This window comes from Pistacia vera, unplaced genomic scaffold (genome assembly GCF_008641045.1).
Source record: "Pistacia vera cultivar Batoury unplaced genomic scaffold, PisVer_v2 Contig143, whole genome shotgun sequence".
Classification (NCBI taxonomy): domain Eukaryota; kingdom Viridiplantae; phylum Streptophyta; class Magnoliopsida; order Sapindales; family Anacardiaceae; genus Pistacia; species Pistacia vera.
The window spans coordinates 288,657-315,264 of record NW_022195500.1 but is presented as its reverse complement, the minus strand read 5'-3'; the positions used below and the strand labels follow the sequence as shown (position 1 = coordinate 315,264).

The following is a 26,608-nucleotide window of genomic DNA, read 5'->3' as shown; positions in this document are numbered from 1 at the left end:
TCACCCTCGACCTCCCTAAGAAGCTGAAGGCTCTCATATTTGGCCTTCTGGGTTGCCGCCTCTCTCTGGCACAAACTAGTATTCGCTTTGGACACATCCTGTATCCTCTTCTCCTACGCCATGATGGACTTCCTCAGATGCAGGCTACTCGTGAATACCTGCATAACAAAACAATTTGATCAGTATACGACCACGATAAACACAATAAAGCAAAAACTCTTGCCCATACCTGGAAAGCACAGGATACCCCCTAATCAGTGGCCGTGATTGCACCCATCTAGTTCAAACTAGTCTCATCTGCCGGGAACAAGAACGAGTCAGCTAACTAGGTCATGGAAGCTACATCAGAATAGGTCGACGCGAAAGCCGAAATCTTGAAGGTAATCATCTTAGTATCCTCATCCAAGACCGCAGTCTCGGATGATCAGGCTCCGGTGGTAGGCTGATGACTTCGTGGAGATGCCACCATATCTTCCGCTCTTCTCTCATCTCTGGCCGAGGATTCCCTCTTTCGCTTTTCCCGACACCTAGCGATGGACTCGCTCACACTAGGGATGGTCAACTTCTTCATTAATCTTTTTGCAATCACAAACTCTGCAACGGTTAATAGGTTCAGCCTCGACTTACCGTAAGTGGTATGATTGTAGTAGCGAGTTAGAAGCACATTCCAAGTTTGCTTCAATGAAGGGAAAGGGATACCTCGCTAAATTGCTTCTACTCCAGCCCAAAGATGGCTCGTCCTAAGGTTAGCTTCCTCCAAAACCACTCGTCAGTCCCTCTGCAATTTGGGAATGGCTAGAACGTTCTATGTTTGCACGTCCAAGCCGTCCCCACGCTGCCCAGCCTGATTGAATTCAAGCTCTGCAAAGAAGAAACACAATAAGATTTAGTAATCAAAGTACAAGACAAAGACAAAGACAAAGTTTCTCACCAATGGCTCGCCAAGTACTCGTAATCTCACCCTGGCCTTTCTCCTCGAAGACCACTTCACCCTGGCCTTTCTCCTCGAAGACCGCCTCACCCTTCACGAAAAAGTACTGATCCTTCCAGTTCTTGTCACTTGACCGAAGGTCGATTACCAGGTGAGATCGATCATGCCTGAGGTTGATCAGATATTGACCTTTCTCCTCATCATTTTCCTTTAGGAAATATGAATACAGCAGTTCATGTAGCCCAAACATCACCTGATTCTGCACGTAAAGGTCCTCCAGTGCCATCAACAACCTCCAACCGTTCGGCATAATCTAGGACAGGGCAATCATGAAATGGTTTAGCACCTCCCAGAGAAGGCGAGGAATAAGAAACCTCAGCCCATTGTGAAATCATTTCTTGTACACACTCACCCAACCTTTTGCCTCCCAATCAACCCGCTCGTATGACCGTGGAGCCCTGATCTCGATTGAATCCAAAATGTGATACATCGTCCAGATCCGCCACACGTCATTATCCTTAAGTATAGACGGATAATCTCGGCTTAGAATCGCACTGCCGGGCTGACTCGGCTCATCCTCGGAGCCACTACCGGATGAGGATGGACTACCAACTCCTTCGGAGTCTTCCCCACTTCCCCCTTGCTTGTCCGAACCACTCGGGTTAGCACCACTTGTCTTGGGGTGGCAACGCTCACACCAGTCGGTATACAGACCAGAATGACCCCACTTTTGGGCATCATCACCACGGTCGGGGCACCCTCATACTCATTCCCGACATTTGGCTCAGCTCTACTCAAACCACTTGACCTCGACTCAAACATCCCTAAATCTATTCACTCTGCCCGACTGATCGACCTAATTCGTCAAAACCTTACTGCTTTATCACCAACCGCCTTGAGCGACCGACTGACTCACCGACTCCCCTGCTTCAAACTCAATTGCTTAATCACCACTCGCCCCTCACCACTAACCAACCGACTCTATTCAAACCTATAACCGCTCACCCTGNGAACCCCTCTTGGTTGATCTGCCTCAGGCCCAAGATCAAGGCGTCCAAGTGACAGAAAGCCCGCTACAACAAAAACCGCCCATCCTCGCCATCCTACCTCACCTTCAGTCAACCATCCCTACATAAACCCCATTCAACTCCATTCATCCTCGCAGGTTGGGCGGTCACCCACTTTAAACCATCCCACTTGAGTCCATCCATACCAATGGACAGAGCGAGTATCAAATAACCTCCCTAACCATTCATGTAGGGTGAAACACTCGATCAGTTATAATGGGAGTCACCCAACTGGAGGAAATGAACGGGGATCCAAGCTACCAAATGATACACGAATGAATGATCCACCAGGCTACAACATGTGGGTTAACCCAACAAAATGCACCGAGTGCGAATCCTCTGGCCAACCAAGTCAATCAGGATGACCTAGTGGTATCTACCTCTCCCATGGAATAGATATTTGCCAAGAGACTGGCCGACGTAAAGGTAGTGATGAGGTGCATACCAGGAATGCCAATCCCCACCAAAAAAAGCAAGCCTCACTGCTATGCCGATTCGCCTTTCGTGGATGCGATCGCACTAGCTGACATACCCCACAAATTCACTATCCCTAGCATGAAACCCTATGATGGTGCAACCGACCTAGATGATCACATAGCCTCGTACAAGCAGTGAATGTTCACTGTCTCGATACCCCAAACGCTAAGGGAATCTTGCATGTGTAAGAGTTTTGGTTCAGGCCTATCGGGTCCGGCTCTTTAGTGGTACACTAACCTCCCAAACGGTTCAATCAACTCATTTGCACAGCTTACCGACACATTCGTGGAGCAATTCGCCAGCAGCAAGAAACTTGAGAAACTATCGACCAACCTGTACAGAGTATACCAGAAAATGGGGGAGCCGCTGAGAGAATATGTTAGTAGATTCAACAAAGAAAAAATCTCCATCCTTTCCTGTAACCCCAAGTCGACCATAGACGCCTTCAGGAAGGGTCTCCTCCTAGATGGTGAATTATACAAAGAATTGACGAAGCTTGGTTGCACCACGATGGAAGACGCCTTGGCCAGAGCGGTGATTCAAATAAGGTGGGAGGAAGATGAGATGAATCGGGCAAGTCATGCCAGGTATGACCCAAGGCGGAATGATAAAAGGCTAGAGCTCAGATCGATTGAACCCCGTTACCAACCCCCTCCATGCAATCTGAACGAAGTTAGAAAACCATATGACCGATAACCACTTAGAACTAACAACAGACCAACTGGATCGAGCCGATACAAAATCCCAAAGTACAACCTCAACTCAAACCGGCCTAGGTTGTGGCAATCATGAAAGGAATGGGGTCTAGCATTAAGTGGCTAGGAAAGCTCAATGTCGAAGCAAGGAGAGACATGACCAAGTGGTGCAAGTTCCAGGGCGACCATGAGCATAACACCGCCGACTGCATTGCCCTGCAATTAGAGGTCGTCGCACTGCTGAAGAGGAGACATCTCCGAGATCTGTTGATAAATAAAGGGAAGAATACCATTAGCTAGAAAGCACGAAAGAAACATCTCCACCTCTATGGGAACCTACGCCAAAAGGATTCTGCTCAATCATCTCAGGAGGGTCAGAGATCAGTGGGGTCAGTTATTCCTCAGCCAAACGCTATGCCAGAGCCAAAAATAACCATCAAATCCAATCCATCCATCCGTCCTCTTGGTCACACACCCATCAAGTAATCCAGCTCAAAGATGATGGGCCAGTCACCTTGGCTGCCCCTTATCACGATGCTCTAATCATCTCCCTCCAGATCGCCAACATCCTGGTCAAGAGAGTATTCATAGATAGGGGGTCCTCGGCAAACATTCTTTTCCTTAAAGCAGTAAAGGCCATGCGTTTGGAAGAAACAAACATCAATAGACGACCAACCATATTGGTCAGGTTCAGCTCCGAGCAAAAATACACCATCGTAGGGATCGTCCTTCCTGTTTACGCCAGCAGAGTAAACAAGCAAACCGTTTTTTAAGTGATCGACTGTCCTTCACCATACAACATCATCTTGGACCGACCTTGGATCCACGACAAGCGAGCTGTTCCATCCACCTTCCACCAAACGATCAGGTTTCCTACAAAATGGGGAGTAAGGGAAATCAAGGGCAACTCTAAGGCTTCCAGAGTTTGTTACAAGAATGCCTTCAAAAGCAAAGGTAATGCTTCATAGCAACTACTCCAATCCCTCCGACCGAGCTAGATCAACCATCTATCGAAGAGTTGGATGAAGTGCAGATACACTCGAAAGACCCATATAGGTTCTCGCCTTAGGCCTGAAACAAGAGAGAAACTCATAGAATTCTTTAGACAAAACTAGGACTGCTTCACCTGGTCCCACACTACCTTGATAGGAGTCAGCCCAAGGGACCTCAAAGTAGATCCAGATCACCCGCCAGCGAAGCAAGGCGAAGGAAGTTCGCACCAGAGTGCAACCGGATTGTTAATGAAGAGATTGAAAAGTTACTGAGTAATGATCTGATCAGAGAGGTCCACTACCTNAATCGTACTCACCTCTTTTCCACTCAAGAAGATACTATACAAGCCAGAGTTATCAGGCCGACTCACGCAATGGATGGTAGAGCTTAATGAGTTCAACATATCTTTCCAGCCACGTACTGCCGTCAAGTCCCAAGCACTGGCAGACTTCATAATTGATTTCACCTCGAACACCATCGTCCAAGCAGAAAGAGAGTTATTATGTTTGAACAGTGGGTCACCTTTAAAGTGGACTCTCTTAGTGGATGGCTCAAGCAATGTGAATGGAAGTAGGCTGGGGTTAGTATTAACTACACTAGAGGGAGACGTTATCCAGCGGGCCATACGATGTGTATTCAAGTGCACCATCAACGAAGCCAAATATGAGGCTTTCATCGTTAGACTCTCCCTAGCCAAAGAAATCGGAGTAAGGAGGCTGGAGGTAAAATCTGACTCCCAACTTGTGGTCAACCAACTGCAAGGCACTTACCAAGCACGTGACTCGAAGATGACGATCTACTTGAACCTAGTCAAAGAATTGCAGACCGAATTCTAAGAATTCTCCATCACCCAAGTCCCAAGAGCGGAGAATACTCATGCTGACACCCTTACTAACCTCGGTTCAGCCTTTCAATGTTTTTCCCAGTCATCCATCCCATTTTTATTCCTATAATGGCCGGCCAACTAGAAGAAACAACCAACAAGCAAGGCGCCCAAAGAAGCAATGGACATCGAACTAGCTGACTCTTGGATGACCTCGATAGTGAAATACTTGGAACACAATGAGCTCCCAGCCGACAAGAACGAAGCACACTGCCTAAAAGCGAGAGTCATTAGGTTCACCATGTATGAGGGCCAACTCCTTAGGAAGTCATTCTCCGATCCCTACCTCAAGAGCATAACCCCAGAAGAGGCCAAACGGGTTCTTGCCGAACTCCATAAAGGCGAATGTGGAAACCATGCAGGAAGACGCAGCCTCGCACACTGAGTGATCATCGCTGGATACTATTGGCCAATCATATGCACTGATTCAGCAGCTTATATGAAAAGATATGACAGCTGTTAGAGGTTTGCACATGTCTCACACCTCCCACCCGAGCGACTTCACTCCACTCTCACACCTTGGCCGTTCATGAACTGGGGAATGGATATAGTGGGAAAGCTCACGACCACGCCTAGGCAACGAATCTTCATGTTGGCTGTGACTGATTACTTTACCAAGTTGATCGAAGCCGAAGCATTCGCACAAGTCAAAGTCTGAGAGGTAAAAGCTTTCATCTAGAAAGCAGGTTTGGGATACCGAAGGAAATCATCACCGACAATGGATCCCAATTTATCAGTTTAGGCTTCAGGGATTTCTGCAACATATGAGGGATCAAGCTAAACTTCTCTACCCCCTACAACCCCCAGTCCAATGGCCAGGCCGAATCATCAAATAAAACCATCATGCAGACTTTCAAAAAGCATTTGTAGAAAGCCAAGGGTGCATGGGCAGATGAACTACCTAGAGTCATTTGGTCCTACCGAACTACAACCCGCTCATCAACGGGCAAAACTCCTTTCTCCCTCGCAAATGGATCTGAGGTAGTCATTCCAGTCGAAGTATCGGTTCCTTCGGCCAGACAAAGAAATCAACAACTAGAACCTTTGCCAGAACCTAGACACCGTCGACGAGCTACGCAAACAGACAAACATTTGCAATGCAGCCTATCAGTTACAGGCCGCCCAACACTATAACCACAACATCAGGATTAGAACTTTCAAAACAGACGACTGGGTCCTCCGCAGGGTCTTTCAAAATACTAGCGAGATCAACTCGGGCAAGCTCGACCCTACCTGGGAGGGTCCTTACAAAATCACCGAAGAAGTATGGAAGGGCGCCTACTGACTCCAAACTCCCGAAGGTAAAGACATCAGCAACAGTTGGAATGCAATCCACCTCAAATGCTACTACTTTTAGGTGAACTCATTCGTCTACATGTTTGTTTTCTTTTTGTTTTTATTTAAAAAAAGGGATGAGTGGGCCTATCCACCTCCTTCATAGACAATCGGCCTCATGGCCCAAATTCAATGAAGTATTATTCAGTAATTTACACCTTCGATCGGCGTTACCCGATTCATGAGTTCTTATACCTTCGATCGGCCCTTCCCGATCCACGAGTTTACACATTCGAATCGGCCTTGCTTGATTCACGAGTTTACACCTACGAATCAACCTTGCCCGATTCACGAGTTTACAGTTTTGATCAGCCCTACCTGATTCACGAGTTTACACCTTGGAATCGACCCTGCCCGATTCATGAATTTATACCTTGGAATCGGCCTTGCCCAATTCATGAATTTACACCTTCGAATCGACCTACCTGATTCATGAGTTTACACCTTCGAATCAGCCCTGCCCGATTCACGAATTTACACCTTTGAATCGACCTTGCCTGATTCACGAGTTTGCACCTTCAATCGACCCTGCCTGATTCATGAGTTTTCACACCTTCGATCGGCCTTGCCTGATTCATAAAGCTACACATTCAGTCGGCTAGACCGATTGAAGGGTTCTTGCACCTCAAAATCAACAAGTCATCGACATAACCCAATAAAGAGTCCACACAACTCAGTCACTCGGCCGCACCAAAATCATAACACAAGCATGCGGTTCAACTCCTAGTGCATCTATGAACAAACAAGCAATCAACTTATTCATCCATAAGGAAAGCATCAAAAACAGAATCACAAGTATAATTTAGCAAAAGCCTTAAGCGGCTGAGTTCCAAGTACAATGTGAGGCACACACGCTAGGAAAGGGCATTGTAGGCCCAAAAAATACATGAGCAAAAAAAAAAAAAAAAAAAAGCAAAGTCTCATTGGTGCGAGTCGTCTCACCCATCTCCAACTCGATCACCCTATCACCAGCCCCCGCACTCGCCCTTATAGCCTAGTTGCTCACATCCTCAATAGTCGATGGCCCCGACTGGCTAGAAAACTCTAGTACCTGCTCATCAATCTGCTCCTCCGTATGCCCAGCGACACACTCCTCCCCTATCATCTCTTGCATGAGTTGGATGTCTTCATCTGGATTCTTGTGAGAGGTGTTCCCAGCCTTGTACTCAAGCATGAGCTCTCCCCTGGCCCTAATGATAGCATCATCGGCAATGTTCGGACACTACTCCTTTAGGGACTCGACCTCTGCAGTCTTTTTGGCTAGCTCCCTCCTTAGCTACTTTAGCTCACCCTCGACCTCCCTTAGAAGCTGTAGGCTCTCCTGTTTGGCCTTCTGGGTTGCCACCTCTCTCTGGCACAAACTAGTATTCGCTTTGGACACATCCTGTATCCTCTTCTCCTACGCCACGATGGACTTCCTCAGATGCAGGCTACTCGTGAATGCCTGCATAACAAAACAATTTGATCAGTATACGACCACGATAAACACAATAAAGCAAAAACTCTTGCCCATACCTGGAAAGCACAGGATACCCCCTAATCAGTGGCCGTGATTGCACCCATCTGGTTAAAACTAGTCTCATCCGTCGGGAACAAGAACGAGTCAGCTAACTAAGTCATGGAAGCTACATCAGAATAGGTCGACGCGGAAGCCGAAATCTTAAAGGTAATCATCTTAGTATCCTCATCCAAGACCGCAGTCTTGGATGATCAGGCTCCGGCGGCAGGCTGACGACTTCGTGGAGATGCCACCATATCTTCCGCTCTTCTCTCATCTCTGGCCGAGGATTCCTCTTTCGTTTTTCCCGACACCTAGCGATGGACTCGCTCACACTAGGGATGGTCAACTTCTTCATTAATCTTTTTGCAATCATAAACTCTCCAACGGTTAATAGGTTCAGCCTCGACTTACCGTAAGTGGTATGATTGTAGTAACGAGTTAGAAGCACATTCCAAGTTTGCTTCAATGAAGGGAAAGGGATACCTTGCTAAATCGCTTCTACTCCAGCCCAAAGATGGCTCGCCTAAGGTTAGCTTCCTCCAAAACCACTTGTCAGTCCCTCTGCACTTTGGGAAAGGCTAGAACCTTCTATGTTTGCACGTCCAAGCCGTCCCCACTCTGCCCAGCCTGATTGAATTCAAGCTCTGCAAAGAAGAAACACAATAAGATTTAGTAATCAAAGTACAAGACAAAGACAAAGACAAAGTTTCTCACCAATGGCTCGCCAAGTGCTCGTAATCTCACCCTGGCCTTTCTCCTTGAAGACTGCCTCACCCTTCATGAAAAAGTACTGATCCTTCTAGTTCTTATCACTCGACCGAAGGTCGGTTACCAGGTGAGACCGATTATGCCTGAGGTTGATCAGATATTGACCTTTCTCCTCATCATTTTCCTTCAGGAAATATGAATACAGCAGTTCATGTAGCCCAAACATCACCTGGTTCCGCACGCAAAGGTCCTCCAGTGCCATCAACAACCTCCAACCGTTCGACATAATCTAGGACGGGGCAATCATGAAATGGTTTAGCACCTCCCAGAGAAGGCGAGGAATAAGAAACCTCAGCCCATTGTGAAACCATTTCTCGTACACACTCACCCAATCTTTTGCCTCCCAATCGACCCGCTCGTATGACCGTGGAGCCCTGATCTCGATTGAATCCAAAATGTGATACATCGTCCAGATCCGCCACACGTCATTATCCTTAAGTACAGACGGATAATCTCGGCTTAGAATCGCACTGCCGAGCTGACTCGGCTCATCCTCGGAGCCACTACCGGATGAGGATTGACTACCAACTCCTTCGGAGTCTTCCTTACTCCCCCTTTGCTTGTCCGAACCACTCGGGTTAGCACCACTTGTCCTGGGGTGGCAACGCTCACACCAGTCGGTATACAGACCAGAATAACCCCACTTTCGGGCATCATCACCACGGTCGGGGGACCCTCGTACTCATTCCCGACATTTGGCTCAGCTCTACTCAAACCACTTGACCCTGACTCAAACATCCCTAAATCTATTCACTCTGCCCGACCGATCGACCTAATTCGTCAAAACCTTACTACTTTATCACCACACGCCTTAAGCGACCGACTAACTCACTGACTCCCCTGCTTCAAACTCAATTGCTTAATCACCACTCGCCCCTCACCACTAACCAACCGACTCTATTCAAACCTATAACCGCTCACCCTGACGGACCAACGCCGTCCAAACCTATCACCACTCATCCAGGCTGACCTACTCCCTTGGAAACCTAGTACTCATTGATCACCGTTTGCCTTGAACGACCGACCGACCGACCTGCTTTCTTAGAATCAATCGTTTCCTAATTGGTGCTCCCCCAAACCATCATGAATCGACAAGACCTTTTTCTGTTCAATTAGAATTTCAAGCTCCGTTCAACCAAAATTCTAAGCTTCTCTAGAGCAAAACCTCTTCTCAAGAATTTTCAAAATCTTTTAAAAAGAAAACCGGAACTCAATGCACACAAAAGAAAAAGGGAAAAGAAAATAAAGCAACGAACAAACGGTGCAAAAGCAATCGGTCACCTCCATCCGACTGGTCAGTCACACCGAAGACCTCACCAACTGCGAGCATGAACATGCCAGTAATCAGTCAACCACAAAGGCCGACTAAAGATTCCACAGGCGATTCCTACTCTCTAAGTTAAGCATCCCTTAACTCAGAGAGTGAGGGACAAACTGTTAGGGCCAAAATATGTCATTGGCCCAACTAGGGGAACACTTCTGACAAAGAGGAAAACCTAGGACTAGTCCCGATACGGCCTAAGCCAGAATTCCCCAAATGAGGCCCATTCGGTATGAAGTACAGTTAGTCCATACCATCTGGACCCAGGCCTCTTGATCCCAGCACACCTTCTGAGCTGGTCAAATTCGGAGCCTACAATCACCTACGGATCACACTCCTACTTGAACTCTGATAAGACAGTCCACTACTACTCCAATTCCTCTAAGGTCTATATCCGAGTCATGCTCGGACTCTCTTTCACGCCAGAATAAGGGGGCCAAAGGATACACCCTTGGGAGGAACGACTACTATGAGGACTCCCAATCCTACCAAGAATTGGAAACCATACAGTCACAATTTAAACAGAGGCCAGCCCTCTCACAAAGGAGATCACATTACACCTTCAGACCCCGGAGTTCCCGCTTGAGAACTTCGCATTACAGCCATAGTCACAGTCCCTAACTAGACTTCTGGTAACCTTTCTTCTCTCCAGCCCTCACTAAATTAGCCTCTTTCAGCCTTGCTGACTTGACCATCGGAGTGCCTACGGCAAACACCACCCTGGTGTTTTCTGTCATTTCATATTTGTTTCCTTACGTGTGCAGGTGCAACAGATCGCTAGTGGCCTCAACCTCATGGGATCAGTCCCTTCTTCCGTAAAAGTAGATTTTTACGTCTACATAATGTAGTATAGGAATTGAGTGAAGCAAAATTTAGAAAAACAAAGCATTCGTCGAAGCTTTAGAGGACTTCAAACAATGACGACGACGCAACAACACGTACTAAGCTAAAACAAAATAGCAAGTTGGATGCGAATCAGATGTAGATGGAAGCGAGTGGATACAATATACTAGTTAGATAACAACACACAACACTCTTTAATCTTTTGAGATTTTTTTTCAAGCTCTACAAAGACCTTTGCAAGCAATTTCGGCACCTTCGACAAGTACAACCAGGTTCTTTTCCTGTCAATGATTTCAAAATTGAGCCTAGAAATGTCATGTTANGCAAATATCAATTGGAAAATATTCAATTTTATGACAAATTAACACAATAATTAAAATACTGTAATTAAATCAAGGAATCATACCCAAAAATTGATGTATTTAATATGACAACATATTAACAAAGAAAGGAAATTTCGAGCAAAGGTGTTTCCTTTTCCTTCTAAAGTCAATAATATGACATAAAATGTCCATCACTATTTCCTTCGAAAGCTGATTAAAAATATCATCTATTTTATACATGAACCAAATAGTATTCAAATCAAATTTTAGGAAAATGGATGTGATAACACAAAAAAAGGTTGAATTTAGATTTATGGAAGGAGTTTTTATAAAGAGTTTTTTTTACTAACAAGCCACAAAGCCACTAAAAGAACTTTAAAATAAGTTCAAATGAAAGAAAATTTATCCGCTGACATATAAATCCCAATTTGTTAACTATAACTGATCAAATCTTTCTCTATAATCTGGTTTGGCTTGGATAGTCCAAATAATCTGATATCACAAGGTATCTAGAATAGTAGTGATTACCCAAAAAAAAAAAAAGATACAACTTGCTCAAATTAGGAAAGTAACCCCATCCCAAATAGTTCAAAATTTTCAGTAGGGCAGTAACTAACTTTAAGAAAGAATGATAGAGAAAATCTTAAATAAAATTCTCCTATAAAATTTGAAAAGGAATAGTTCAAGANCAACACTTACAGGGACAAAATGGTAATTGCACATATCTCAAAATTTCAAATTCTCAACAGTTATTTATTACAAACATTGGGGACAAATTTGTTATCTAATTTTTACACTTTGTTAGAGATATTAATTTCGTTATAAAAAGATGGGTATATAGGTAATTGACTATATTGACTTCACATATAATAATAAAAAAAAATTAAATTCGAATAATCGAGGGTATTTTCATCTTTATAGTGAATATCACTGTTTTTTACAAAATATGTTAATGGAATTATTGCTTTGGACACTAAAATGGTATTTTAAAAGTTTGAGGATGAGAAAATGTCATTGCGCTATTTTTTGGGTGAGAAAAGTTCATTAACTCTTACGTTAATACCCAAAATCCACTTCACTTTCTTAGCCCGCAATCAACAAATTACCAAAAGCTAAGGTCAAAGGGGTTTTGTAGATTGGAGGACAGTAGATCGAATGATAGTGACCGAATCGTTTGTAAATGATTCAAATGTAAATTATATGTTTTTATTTTTTGAATTATAATTTAAAAATTATTTAATAATAGTTGATTGATTTCAATCTAATTATTTAAGAGAATTTAATTAAAAATAATCACTATATATATAAGAAGATTCCACAACTCTTATTTTTTTACCTACAAACTTAAACACAAATTTATGTTATTAGATTAAACCAAAATATATGGTCAAGATAAAGAGTGACTGAAATTAATATTTACTAATATTCATGATATTAAGTTACATAAATATATTATCTTAAAACTTGTATTATGTTAGCAACCATAACCTTATTTCCTTTTATAATATTAGTTTGTATAATTTATAAACATATATATTATATAAATGTATTAACGTACATTTAATTTGAACTAGATGAAGCTTTGATCATTTATCAAAGAAAAAAGGACATGATTCTTGTATGATTTCTTATATTTTCTTTTCTTGTATGATTTCTTATATTTTCTTTTGGAAGAAAATACGTATATCTTTCATGTATCAAAAATGACTAATACATTGAAGAATATGTAAATAAACATTTAAAGAATCGATATATTCTATTTCTATTTATTCTATTAGAAGAATCTAACGATCTCAAAGAATCAATCTTTTTAGTTTTTATTAGCTATTGAACCTCTTTTTATTTGATCAAAACAATACATATGAATTCTCATCACCAATACAATTGAAATGTTCTCATGATTAACCAAAAGATCTTTGATACCATAGAAACTAATACCTACCTGCTTTATAAACAACAATAACATGATTAAATTTATATTATAACATATTTCAAGTTGTTGAAACAAAGATAAATTGATAATTATCAAAGATTTCATATATACATAGAAGAATAACTCTAATAACCCCATCCAACGTGATCAATCTCAACTACATCGCAAATATCAATTGGAAAATATTCAATTTTATGACAAATTAACACAATAATTAAATACTGTAATTAAATCAAGAATCATACCCAAAAATTGATTATTTAATATGCACATATTAACAAAGAAAGAAAGGAAATTTCGAGCAAAAGTGTTTCCTTTCCTTCTAAAGTCAATAATAGACACAAAATGTCCATCACTGTTTCCTTCGAAAGGATTAATAATCATCTATTTTATACATGAACGAATAGTATCAAATCAAATTTAGGGAAATGGATGTGATAACACAGAAAAATGTTGAATTTGGTTTATGAAGAAAGAGTTTTTAATAGAAGACAACAAGACCACAAAGCCACTAAAAGAACTTTAAAATAGTTCAAATGAAGAAAATATATCGTTGATATATAAATCCCAATTTGTTAACTATAACTGATCAAATCTTCCTCTAATCTGGTTTGGCTTGGGTAGTCCAAATAATCTGATATCACAAAGTATCTGGAATAGGGTGATATCCAAAAAAAAAAAAAAAAAAAAAAAACAACTTGCTCAAATTAGGAAAGTAACCCATCCCAAATAGTTCAAAATTTTCAGTAGGCAGTAACAAAGTTTAAGAAAGAATGATAGAGAAAAACTTATAAAAATTCTCCTATAAAATTTGAATAGGAATAGTTAACATTTGGTGTGCGTAACTTGTCATGTATTTCATGGTGAAGATTAATCCCAACTCCAAGATATAGTGATAGAAAGAAATTATTCAAGCAAAAAAAACCCAACTAGATTAATATAAATTCTCCATGTTAAAGTTGTGGAAAAGTGGGTCATTTAGCAAATCACAGGGGGTAGAAGTGATAATAGAAAAAGGTTTAGGGACCTATATATAATAGGTCAAATGTTAGTTTGTCCACATTGCTGGGAATGAAAAGTGAGAAATTTTGGGGCTATATATAGGACCTAAATCATTGTTATTTGTTCCCAAGATGTAATTCCATTATACTTTTTTTGTTTAGGGTTCTTTCTTTAAGGACCCTTAGTTTGCAAGTTTTGTTGTATCTCCCCTTGTTTTGGGTATTTGTTGTATTGCCCAAAAGTTTGTAATAGTTTGGAGATAGTGGAGTTTTCTTTTTCGCGCCCCAGGACGTAGGTTTAATACGAACCTCGTTAATTCCTGGTATTCTTTATTTTTGCATTAATTTTGGCAATTTATTTATGCTTTACTACTATATTATTATATTCAATAAGCTAGCGTTAGAGTTTTTGTTTCCGTGCATAACAAGTGGTATCAGAGCCTAGGTTTAGGACAGTGAGTAGCTATTTGTATGGTTATATGCATGTTAGGAAAATTCTGTCAAAAAGACGATAAAAGTCTAAGGAGACTGGATTTTAAGTGGGACCATTTGGACCCCTCCATGTTTCCTAGGAATTTTTCTGGTGCGTATTTAATCATTTCAGCACTTACTACTACTTAGGGTATTGTTGATTTGTTGGTTAGCTATGAATAATAATTTGTGGAGCTTGGTTTTGGGAACTTTGTTTACCAAGCCAGTTGAGTAAGGCATAAATGACGTCATTGTCCGAGGATTCATCGTCCGAGGTATCACCGTTCGCAGCACCACCATCCGTGCCAGTAAAGATGATAACGGTTTCAAATGCAAAAATTGATGTTGAAAAATTTGATGGCCAAAATAATTTTGGCTTGTGGCAGAGTGAGTATTGGATAGCTTGTATCAGTAGGATCTAGATATTGTTCTGGAGGAGGAAAAACCAGAAGATATCTATGAGAAAGACGGGTGAGGTTGAATGTAAAAGCTTCTGGAATGATTCGTTCATGTCTTTGTAGAGAGCAGAAATATCCATTCATGAAAGAGACGTCTGCAAATAAGTTATGGAAGGCGCTGGAAAACAAATATATGAAAAGAAGTAATGAGAATCGACTCTATTTGATGAAAAGATTGTTTCGTCTCAGTTGAGACCAGGTACAAATATCAGTAGCCATATTGATACATTTAACAGATTAATTGCTCATTTGTAAATTGGATGAAACATTCAAAGATGAACATAAGGCTATGTTGTTAATTGATCTCTTCCAGATGAGTTGGACTATCTTAGTATACAACTTCTCATGGGAAAAAAAAATTGCTTTTGAAGAAGTTTGTTTGCTCTGTCCAATCATGAAATTCGAAAAAAAGGATCAGAGGGAGAATAGAGATGAGTCAACAGAAGCACTTGTAGCAAGATGGCGGAGTCAAAATCAGAGTCGTAAAAAGGAGAGAAGAGGAAGATCTCGTTCAAAGGGAAAACTCAATAGGGATCAATGTGCCTTTTGTCATGAGAATGGGCATGGAAGAAGATTGTCCGAAGTTGAAAAAGAAATAGGGCAAAGCGTTTCTATGCATGCGTTGTTGAGCGTGAAGAGGATGAGTCAGATTTCTGTCTGTTAGCCTACCATCCACCTCTGGATCAAATGAGTGGATTATAGATCAGGTAGTACCTATATAGTGTCCTCACCAGGACTGGTCTTTAATTTTGAAGAACGTGGTGGAGTTGTTTAAATGGACAATGATGATGCTTGTAAAACAAATGGGATAGGTTCAATTCGGTTGAAGAATCATGATGGCTTGACTAGAACTCTGACAGATATTCGGTATGTACCGAAGTTGAAAAAGAATCTCATCTCTTTGGAAGCTTGGAATCTAAAGGCTTCACGGTGAATATGCGAGATGGAATTCTAAAAGTTTCTTCAGGCGCTCTTGTGTAATGAAAGGCAACAGGAGAAACAACTTGTATTACTTAATGGTAGTACAGTTATTGGAACGACAGCTGCAATCGTACAAGAGGAGCAGATTCAGAAATGCTCAAACGGTGGCATATGTGTGTGGGGATACTCGGCAGCAGGGGGAGTTTGAAACAACAGTTGAACCAGATAGTGTCCACAAGACAGAAAGTGATTCTGAGGTGACTAATGTGGTAATATTGATGAAAATGAGATTTTACCCCAGAATCTCCTCAGCAACAGGAATCGATTGCATACAATAGGCCAAGACGAGAAATTCGCAAGCCTACTCGTTTCGCTAATATGGTGGCTTATGCACTTCCAATCGTAGGTGATGATTTCTACTACTTATAAGAAGCAGTAGTTAGAGTTCAAATTGTGAATCATGGAAACCGGCCATGAATGATGAAATGCGATCCCTACATAAGAAGGCGATTGGGTGCAAATGGGTGTATGCAAAGAAGAAGAGATTTTCTAAGAGAAGATGTTCAGCACAAGGTTAGGTTGGTAGTAAAGGGATACGCTCAAATGGAAGGATTTGATTACAGTGAAGTGTTTTCTCCGTGGTAAAGTCTTCCATTCTAATTTTGCTAACCTTGGTGGCACAGTTGATTTTGAACAGTTCAATTGGATGTGAAAATTGCGTTTTCACATGGTAGTTTGGAAGAGGAAATCTACAAGAATCAGCCAGATGATTATACGGTTGTTGGAAAGAAAAATTGGGTTTGCAAATTGAAGAAATCTCTATATAGTTTGAAGCAGCACCAAGACAGTGGTACAAGCGATTTGATCAATGTATGATGGGCCATGGGTACACAAAGGCCTGATATTTCACAAGCATAGTATGGTGAGCAGGCATATACATGACCTGGTAAAGGACTTGCAAGTTGTGAAATGGTTTCTACAGTATATTTTATGTACTATAGATATGGTTTAGTTTTTGTAGGATTATATTGAAAATGGGAAAATGATTTTCCAGAAGATTGGCACAGAACATAATCCTATAGACATGTGACTTCAGTAGTGACAAGGGTCAAATTCATTTATTGTTTGAACTTGATCAACATCCTGCGAGCTTGACTGTGTCTTTTGGTACATTTGAAGGTGTTGCAAAATTTGACAGAAGAATACAAAACTTGAAAGTTTGCTAATTCGCCAAGGTGGAGATTTGTTGGAAAAAGTGGCTCATTTAGCAAATCACATGGGGGTAGAAGTGATAATGGAAAAAGGTTTAGAGACTTATATGTAATAGGCCAAAATGTTAGTTTGTCCCACATTGCTTGGGAATGAAAAGTTGGAAACTTTTGAGGCCTATATATAAGGACCTAAATCATTGTTATTTGTATCCCAAGATGTAATTCCATTATACTTCTTTTGTTTAGGGTTCTTTCTTTAAGGACTCTTTAGTTTGCAAGTTTTGTTGTATCTTCCCTTTATTTTGGGTATTTGTTGTATTGCCCAAAAGTTTGTAATATTGTTTGGAGATAGTGGAGTTTTCTTTTGCAGCGCCCGAGGACGTAGGTTTTAATACCGAACCTCGTTAATTCCTGATATTCTTTATTTTTGCATTTAATTTTGGCAATTTATTTATGCTTTACTACTTGTTATTATTATATTCAATAAGCTAGCGTTAGAGTTTTTGTTTCCGTTGCATAACAAACGTAAAAGGCAATCTTATTCCCAACAACCTTACTGGGGGCAGCTAACCACCAGATCATGGTCTCTTGAACTATGGTCAGTCCTTGGATTCCTTGGAGCGTAATCCAAGGGCTGCCAACTCACCAGTAACATTGCTTAAGGGGAAGATTGCAGGACCCTGTACCTGAAAATATTCTATTAACACTTCCTGTTTTAGTATACTCTCGAACTAAAATTTTAAAAATAAATTTGTATTCCATTCTTCTCATAAATTTAAAGATGATTCAATATATTTGTCCGATACAGTTTTGATTTATTTATACATGATTTAAAGAAAAAAAAATAAAAGGTAAATAAATCTTGTAAGCTATGTGACAAATTACAGAACTTCCAAGGACTTTCGCATTAACTTTTAACAAAAAGCTTTTGTTTTCAATGAGTTCTTTATAGATTATGATCTATTGATTTTGCATTAGTTACAAGTTTTTTTTTTTTTTTTTTAGAAAGAATAAATTTGATGATGAATTTAATAAAAAAATAATTTGTGATAGAGTGCAATTAAAAAACGGGGTGTTGAGAGTGCTTATAAAAGGTGCATATTAAATTCTACAAAAGAACTATTGTATAATAAATAAATAAATGTGCAACAACTTCAACTTTCATAAAAGAAAATTTTGAACATGTAAAATTAGAATTAAAAGTGAGAATATTCACTTACCAGGAACTTTTTCTTCAGAGACTATTATGTAATGGAACTCAACTTGTCACTCCAATCAACCCTAAAACGATATTAGCAAGCTTTTCAATTCAGTAAAGAAGGGTGAATAAAAATAATTAACAGAGAGGTCTACCTTCATCAAGTCATCCCTAATTGCTAACAATCTTTCAAATTAAACAAAATTGAATGTAATTTTTGTTGAGAACATACCTCTTTTCAATCTTGATCTTAAGCTACAACTTCAACCATGAAAAAAGCAGCCAAACTGGATCATTGCTTTGTTGTGATCTCTTTCAAAGCCGAACAAGTTAAATGGTAATTCTCCGGAAAGAGGCTAATGAAATTGGCTAGTTTTTGCTTTCCACATCAATCATATTCACTGCGAAGCCAAGAAAGCCAGGTGGAGACTCCCCATTAAGCAATCTTGGCTTTAGAATATCAAGCCTCCTTTGTGGATCATCAGCTACAAACTCATCGGCATGAGGTCTGGAGAAAGAAAAAAAATTAGAATGTCTGCGGATACATGTCTATATAATTCAGGAAAGCAGAAGTCAAATTGATGCCTTAAGTTTTCAAGACAACAAGAAACCGGTCATGTATAGTCTTCCCAATTGAAGCACCAAGCCCATGAAGACCAGAACTTTTAATAATGCAACCCTCTTTATCGTATGTTTCTAGAGCCTTAACACCTTCATAAGTCTTGCAAACAATTGCGAACATAGTGTCCATTCCTAAGTACTCAGAGAAAAGCCTATACTCCAAAGAAGATGAAAAAAATGTCAAGCCTGGGTATTACTGAAAACATTTAGCTTTGTCACACTTTTCGGTAATACAAAAGCTAGAAATTAAACATGATTTCTAACCATTAACGGTCTCTGCAACAATGTACAACATAACCTCACTCACCACTCAAGAGCAAACAACACTACAACAACATGCAAGCTTTATGGATGAATCTACTGGCAACAAATTCAATGGATTATATATTTGTCTGTAGAAAATCATGTAATACAACAAGTTCTTGGCCATTGCAAAACTTAAAAAGGTCCTTATTGATGGGAAACAATGAAATCAGTTAATTATAAACAAGAAAAAGCAACAAGAAACAAGCCAACACAAAAAGCACAATATCACCAGAGAAAGATGAAGAAAAAGATAGAATACATGATCAATCAAACTGTTAAGATTTTCATCCACAACTTTGCCAAGTGAAGCAACAATACCAAGAGCATCCTTGGTTAGTTGAAGATGTGATGCTTGAGAGCCATGACGTGTTTTCAGCTTACAAAAAACGCCTGCAGTAGATTTTTCACTTGAAGAATGATACTTGCCAAGAATAGCTGACAGAAAGCTTATCAGAAAAAAAAAACAAATACAAAAAAAAAAAAAAGATCAAAGTGTCATACAAAACTAAAACGAGTCAAAACCTCAAAATAATTCAAAATTTGAAGTCAATGAAAGATTTTCTCCAAGTGAATAGATTTCACCTGAAGTCTAGAATCCTTTTTGCCTTCCCTTTTTTGATGCATAAACTGTGTGACCAAGTTTACCATCTAGATTTTCAATAAAACATTACATGGTATAGTAGTTACATTTAAGGCTGTCATTTCAAGAATCTTTTTTGATCACTAACAACCATTCCTAGGTGACAAGTGCTTGATCTAGTGGCTAAAGTGCAAGTTACAATAGAAAGCTACATGATATACAATACAATGATTATAGTGCATCAACCAAAACTCTATCCAAATTGTCGAATCTATTCTTATGAATCTAGGCACCACCCATTTGATCTAGCTGCTAGATTGCAGGGTTTATCATACGAACTATTTGCCTTGACATTTTCTTCTGCAAATTTCAAGATGGAGTTGATATACAACAGGGTTCTGGGGGCTTTATTTATATTTGTAAGTTTGTTTTGTGCAGTTAAAAAAACTCCAACATTGAATCTCTATGTTCTTCGCATTCTAAAAATTTTCCTTTGATACAATTAACGATTGTAACATTTAACTTTTCATGATCAATCAAATTATCCACAAGAAGCAAAATCTAAAGATTGTTCCCAGAGATAGTTAAATTAAAAAATCAAAAGTTTTTCCTCTTTAGCTAGACAAATAAAACCACAAGCTACAAAGTAATGAGTGACTAAGAATTTTCCATCAACCAATATCTGCATCCTTGAAATTACAGTACACAACTAAAATATGAGATAACCAGTACTAGATAGCACTAAGCTTTTAATATGTTATTGTTTCACTGGACTAATATTAGGCATTAGTAATAAAAGAATATCATTTTCTTTTTCGTCCTTGCAAGTAAATATCCAAAACAAAAAAAAAAAAAACAAAAATGCGATTAGATAAAGACACAAACCACTTTTTCCATAACTAGCCATTACTTTCAAGAGGCCACTAAGGTCAACACATCTATAATCGTCCACCTATGTTTACAAACTTTTTCAAGACATTCAGATCATGTAGCAGACAAAAATGGTAAACTCCAAATGCAATAGAACAATTATAATATTAGCTTATCATGCATAAGATGTCAGATAAACAATAACAACAAGCTGATGCACATCATATTGTCGTATAAGGGAACAGGAATTTGATTAACTCTTTGAACCTAATTTAGACATATATACTTTCAGATTGACCTTTAGGGTGTCTTTGTTACATTATATTGCACAACATTAAAACTTTAATATTACATGACCCAGTTCTAAAGACATGTATCGACCTCACAATACAAGCCATGTATATCTATGTGAAATTGACAACCTAATGGTTTTCATTAGAGTAGGATGAATTTTGTATTGGTAACCTTATAATTGACAATAAACTGTCTTTCGTCATAGTGGGATGGAGATGTAAACTCTAAGATACGTGTATCAACCTTATTATACATGCACTATTTATGTAGGACTTACACAACAATAGAGAATCGAATTTACTGTAGAATGTGTTTGAATTTATAGTTCACACTTTGCTGTCTTTCATAAGAGTAAGATGAAGATGAAAACTCTGGACACATGTATCGACCCCATAATTGCACTATTAAAGTACGACTTACGCAATGACAATGAATGAACCTATGACAAAACTATGAGTCTAAATTTATAGTTCACACTTTAAGAGTCTCATCTTTTTAACCAGTGAATGAACCTACGACAGAACCATGAGTCTAAATTTTATAGTTCATAGTTTAAGAAACTCCTTTTAACCAGTGAAAAACAGATGAAGAACAAGTCAAGAGCATGGGGCAATTTAGGAAAGTGAAAGTGCATTAAACATGTAGGTAGAAATGTTGGCTCTTGCCAGCAAAGATAATTAGGCAAAGAGATTTGGTGGAACTAACTCGTTTTAAGTAGTCAACTACTATTTTAATCACATGATTTAGATAAAGCAGATTGATTGTATGTATTAATATATTTTGTCTGCTATGCACGTAGGGAGCTAATCTGCCATTATAAAATCAATAAACAAACCATCACAAGTTTCATATAATTGAGCAACACCATCATTATCTAACCAATTAAAGACAAGTGTGCAGGAGTGAGTGCCTGCCTGCCTTGACCGGCAATCTATCCCTTTGCTTATCCTAAACACAATGATCATGTTCATGATCATGATTAATTAATCACATTACAGGTTGTAAAAGACTTAATAAAAGTTTCATGGTGGGCCCTTTGTCTTGCACAGAAACTATGACAAATTCTTCATTTGATTCACCAATAATTAGAGTTAAAAAGAAGCTGGTGGATCTTCTCTTAAAAGCCCTTGTGGGCTTATCAACTTGAATCAATTTTATATGACAAGTGTGAGTAAAACAAAAACTATATAGGAAGCTTACAAGGTGGTTATATGGAGTTGCTTTCAGGAGGCTGCAGCTGGAAGCTGTAAACCAGTTGTTGAAATTTTCGGCTTAATGGCATAAGCAAGAGTAATTTCTGCTGGGGTTGAGTCTGGAACTTCATTGTGGAAGGGTATTTCAAACAAAAGGGATTGGTACAGGCACACTTCATCTTCTTTACAGTAATAGACTTGTAAAACATGGCAAATCATCACCCACTAAATAGTTAATAAGATGCAAAGTTAGTGTGAATTTATTCAAACTTCTTTCGCACGCCATCTTAATGCTATTATAGCCTGCATAGCCGAATATCAATTTGATCTTAGAACATAGAAATTTTGGTGTTACATGTGTCTGATATTTGTAACTTTAAATTGACTATACTATGCAAATGATGTTTCAATCAAACCATTTACACTTCAGGCCTAGATCTAGATCTTGGTGTTATTCTCATTCAAACAGATGTCCATCAAAACCTTTAATATGTCCAATGAGTGAAAACATACATTGAGAACATTAGTGAGGACCATGAGCCTGCAGGCACAAGGGGCTGTAAGCCTGAACCAGGTTGTATTTATGGTTACTAAAACACCCTTTATTCCCTTGGTATCGGTACTGAAGGCTAGGGAATTAAACTGACAGCAATCACATGGTTTACTTGTCAAAAGTAGTTCAATTCAAACGACTTTTGACTTGTGGGGGCAATTAATATAGAGCACACAAAAGTGGCATACCTGCAACTAATTATACCTGTTGAAGCTGATGGAGAGAGTCTCCTAAAGTGAAGTCTTGTTGATCCTTCTGGACTAAGATTTCCATCCAGGGATCAACACCACGGTTTTCAGGTTCAACAGTCCTGCATTGTAGTCTAAAGCAGAGAATATTAAGGTCAAAAGCAAATGAAAAAGTGAAGCCTTTGTGACACAAACCATCTGTACCTTTGAGAAGGTACTCAGGCAAAGAAATTTAATACTGAGGTTGCCTCATGGACACACCACATCAACAACAATTGGGGTGCAGGAGGCTGAACTCCTTTTAGCTCTAAAGTAAGAAGTTCAGGCCTTTCTTGTTCAGTCTAGGTATTGATGACACTATTGTTTGTATACCTATGAGAAGCTTCCTGAAAATTGACAACGAAACACTTTTAATAAGTACTTATGATAATCTATGCAAAGGCACAGCCAGTACAATCAGACAACTTCCAGTCAATTTTGATACTGTTTGGCTAATGAAACAAGAAGACACCGTTCTCTGCTTCGATGATTCCTGATGGTCCAAAAGTTGAAAGAAATAGTAAATGCATAAAAAGTGAAATTTCAGTCATCATAAATCAGAAAGTTTCTTGGGAGTGATATAAACATCCTCAACTTTCATTTGGTTCATTCGGTTAACAAGGATGAAAGAGCTTCATTGTAATAATTCAAGAGATGTGATTGTAACAAAATTTAAAATATGAGATGGTACTTGGATTATGAATTCTCACATTTTAATCTAGTCACACATAATGGCTCAGAAATAGCACTATGAACTAATGAAAGAAACTCATTTTCAGTGCATCTGAAATTCCATATGGCAGGTAACAAGACATTGTCTTTCCATTTGCAACTTGTTGCTAGATAGTGAATCAACAAACAAGTATAACTAATTCTCACGGTAGATGCATGTAACACATATAAGCAATTTTTTTTTCTTTTTGAAATTAAAATTCCTTCAAAGCAACATATACTGAATTCTTAGCCACCAGTAATACAGCATGAGCAGAATTCAGTAAGAAGGACGCAAATTATTTTCTAACCTGAGCTGCTAGGGCTGTTCCATCCTTGAAACCAACTTTCCCAGTCCCTGCTAGGGTACTGACCCTTTTACTAGCTGGATCCAGCTTCTTGATCTGAAATTTCACCCAAAAAGAGATGAAAATCAAGAAGTTAGCTTTGATAATTCACATTCATTTTATCAGTTATGTGATCAACACTCAACAGGAGCCCCCAAGTAATGCATCATGAGCATTCATGAAGCTTTAAATTTATCGTCAGAAAATTCAACAAATGTCGGTTGGGTACAGTGATCTAAATATCTTTAATATCTTCATCTATTAGCTAATTACCTTGTGATTGCAGCTATCTGCAAAATAATTTTGACCATCCTTCGCACAAAAGACAGCTAGTGGATGTTGAAGAAGAACTTCAGATCCTGTTCCATCATGGTCTCCAAACTGTAAATCATACATTATAAGACTATTAGGAGAAAAAGACAAAATGACATAAACTAAATATGAACTGTAAGTCTTCTCCAATTTCTGTAAAAAAAAATTATTCAAGACCAAAATATTTTTCCAAGATGAAACAGGCTTCTTAATTTTTAAATTGAATTACCTTGAACAAATTGTCTGACAAAAAAGGATCACAACCAACTAGCAATCTTGATCCTCCTGTTTTTAGACTGAGTGCTCATATGGAGCTAGTCTCACTATCCACAACATAAATTTCTGTGAAATCTACAAATAAGCATCAATTTGAAACTTCAGATATGGTGACAGAAACATTTAGACTACTATAAAATGGTTGAGAATATGAAATATGTCAAAAAATCCCAGCATATATTACCAGGAGATAATGAAATTCCGGACAGTTGTGCAAATGAAGTGGTTGTAGAGCTACCTCAACAAAAAATCAGTACATCAATGCCAAATTTCCAGGAGAATCATGCCAGTGGAAAACATAAATATAAATGAATAAAAAATTGAAATTAAGACAAATAATGCTCTAGTATAACACAGATGTATGTGATGAGTGCAAACAAATAGATAGACATAACTATATGGACCTTTCAGGAGCTATAAACATTTAACAGGGCAGTCGCCATCGGAACTGAGGTTCTGCCCTTTCTCAATACAAGCTCATCCAAGTTCAGCCTGGACTTCAAACTGATCAAACTTTTCTTTATCACCTTTAACTTTTTTCTTTCTTATCAACCTAAAGGTTCCACAATTTGGAGCACAAATATCCAAAAGGATTTTATATGTGAAGTACGAAGATGTAAAAGAAAAAAGAATCAACTGATCACTTTACTGATTCTTTGAATTACCTTGATCCATTCAAGTTCCTTTCATAACCATCGCCACTAAAAGCTTTAGTAACTCCATCAAGTGTATTGTGTTCCCAGATCTGATGTTGGCCAGCCATTGCAATGTAAACCTTCTCATTTACTAGCTCAAAACAGACATCCCATGGAGAATTGAGGAGCTGAAAAAAATGAAATAAAATTTTTACATATCAAGAAAGATGTCAATTCAGTAAATAAAGGGGCCAAATTTCTTTATAAGAACACTAAGAACGCAACCAGAATATGCATCATTAATTCATGTTATCCAATCTTGCCTGGGAGCTTCCCTTGTCTCCCCCCTTGGTAGTCAGAGCCTTTGGTTCCATTTCCGGCAAGAGTTTGCACCTTTTCATTAACAAAATCAATCTCCCTACAATACATGCATTGAAACTAATTGAAACTATTAAAACCTTTTCACGAAAGATTATGAAGATAATGCTAGTAATGTAATTCCTTTGTGAACTTATCTTAAGGATTAAAATCAAAACGTCTGAACATAGTTTTCTACTCTTTTCTGTCTGAGAAAACCATAAAAACGTCTTGGGGAACTATGCTAAATGTAACACAATGCCTTTAAAAAAAACAAGGTCACCTTACAACAAAATCGGAAATAGAGCCTAAAAGGGCTTCGAAACAATTTAAGGATAGTTTTGAACCTGCAACGTACCTCAAAGCATGGTTTTCAGTATCTGCAACATAAAGGATATTTTTCTTCGCGTTGTAAGCCAGGCCCTAGAGAAGCATGTGGCCACAATGTTACTACTCAGTACTAATTCATCCACATAAAAATTGAAGCATGAGATAACAAAGCTTGAAATGCATGCTTCTATTCATTTATATTGATTATAACTAGAGGTATTAACTTAATCCTTACTTGAGCATGATTAAAGGGGTCGTGGCCTCCTCGAAGGATACATCACGTAGACCTCCCTCTCTTGAGCTACCGATTTGGACCATAAAATTCCCATAATCAGTTACCACCTGAAGTCCAGACATGACAAGACGGTTAAATAACAATCCAAGTATTTAACCATGCTATTCGTTACTGTATAAAGAAACAGTTGGTAAGATAATATCATCAAAAAGAAGTTCTAATTGCAATTTCTTGATCAACCATCTTATTAAAAATATAATCTGATAAGAACCCACTCCAATAACTCAACAATTGGGTAGGGCCATGGGTTTCTCATGGGCTTGGGTAGAATCTCCTTGGAAAATCAGCTTGCCAAAGGACGGTGCCCAAGCCCTTTATAACTCACATGCCCACCCTTTCCCTCTCAATGTGGGATCCTAACAAGCACCACC

General features: G+C 39.1%; 1 protein-coding gene and 1 pseudogene across 2 annotated transcripts; both read right to left on the bottom strand.

The window, feature by feature from the left end:
• Window positions 1-22,224: 22,224 nt before the first annotated feature.
• LOC116123552 lies at window positions 22,225-24,702 on the bottom strand (annotated as a pseudogene).
• Window positions 24,703-24,803: 101 nt separating this feature from the next.
• Window positions 24,804-25,595, bottom strand: LOC116123594 (protein SUPPRESSOR OF QUENCHING 1, chloroplastic-like). 2 transcript variants are annotated; one of them, XM_031409342.1, is made up of 3 exons: window positions 25,541-25,567; window positions 25,286-25,443; window positions 24,861-25,173 (listed from the first exon to the last, which is right to left on the bottom strand). In XM_031409342.1, exons 1-3 carry the CDS (start codon window positions 25,553-25,555, stop codon window positions 25,098-25,100), a joined length of 249 nt encoding a protein of 82 aa, XP_031265202.1. In that variant the 5' UTR covers window positions 25,556-25,567; the 3' UTR covers window positions 24,861-25,097. The 2 variants fall into 2 exon arrangements, 1 of the variants encoding a protein (XP_031265202.1); XR_004127060.1 differs by lacking the exon at window positions 24,861-25,173 and adding an exon at window positions 24,804-24,854 and having other exon boundaries at window positions 25,286-25,595.
• Between the last annotated feature and the right edge of the window lie 1,013 nt (window positions 25,596-26,608).

Bases quoted from the DNA above. Each gene is read 5' to 3' on its own strand.
- LOC116123594 (XM_031409342.1), bottom strand. The intron at 25,174-25,285 runs GTAATTCAAAGA...TGGAACCTTTAG, and splicing joins AGGAACTTGAATGGATCAAG to GTTGATAAGAAAGAAAAAAG.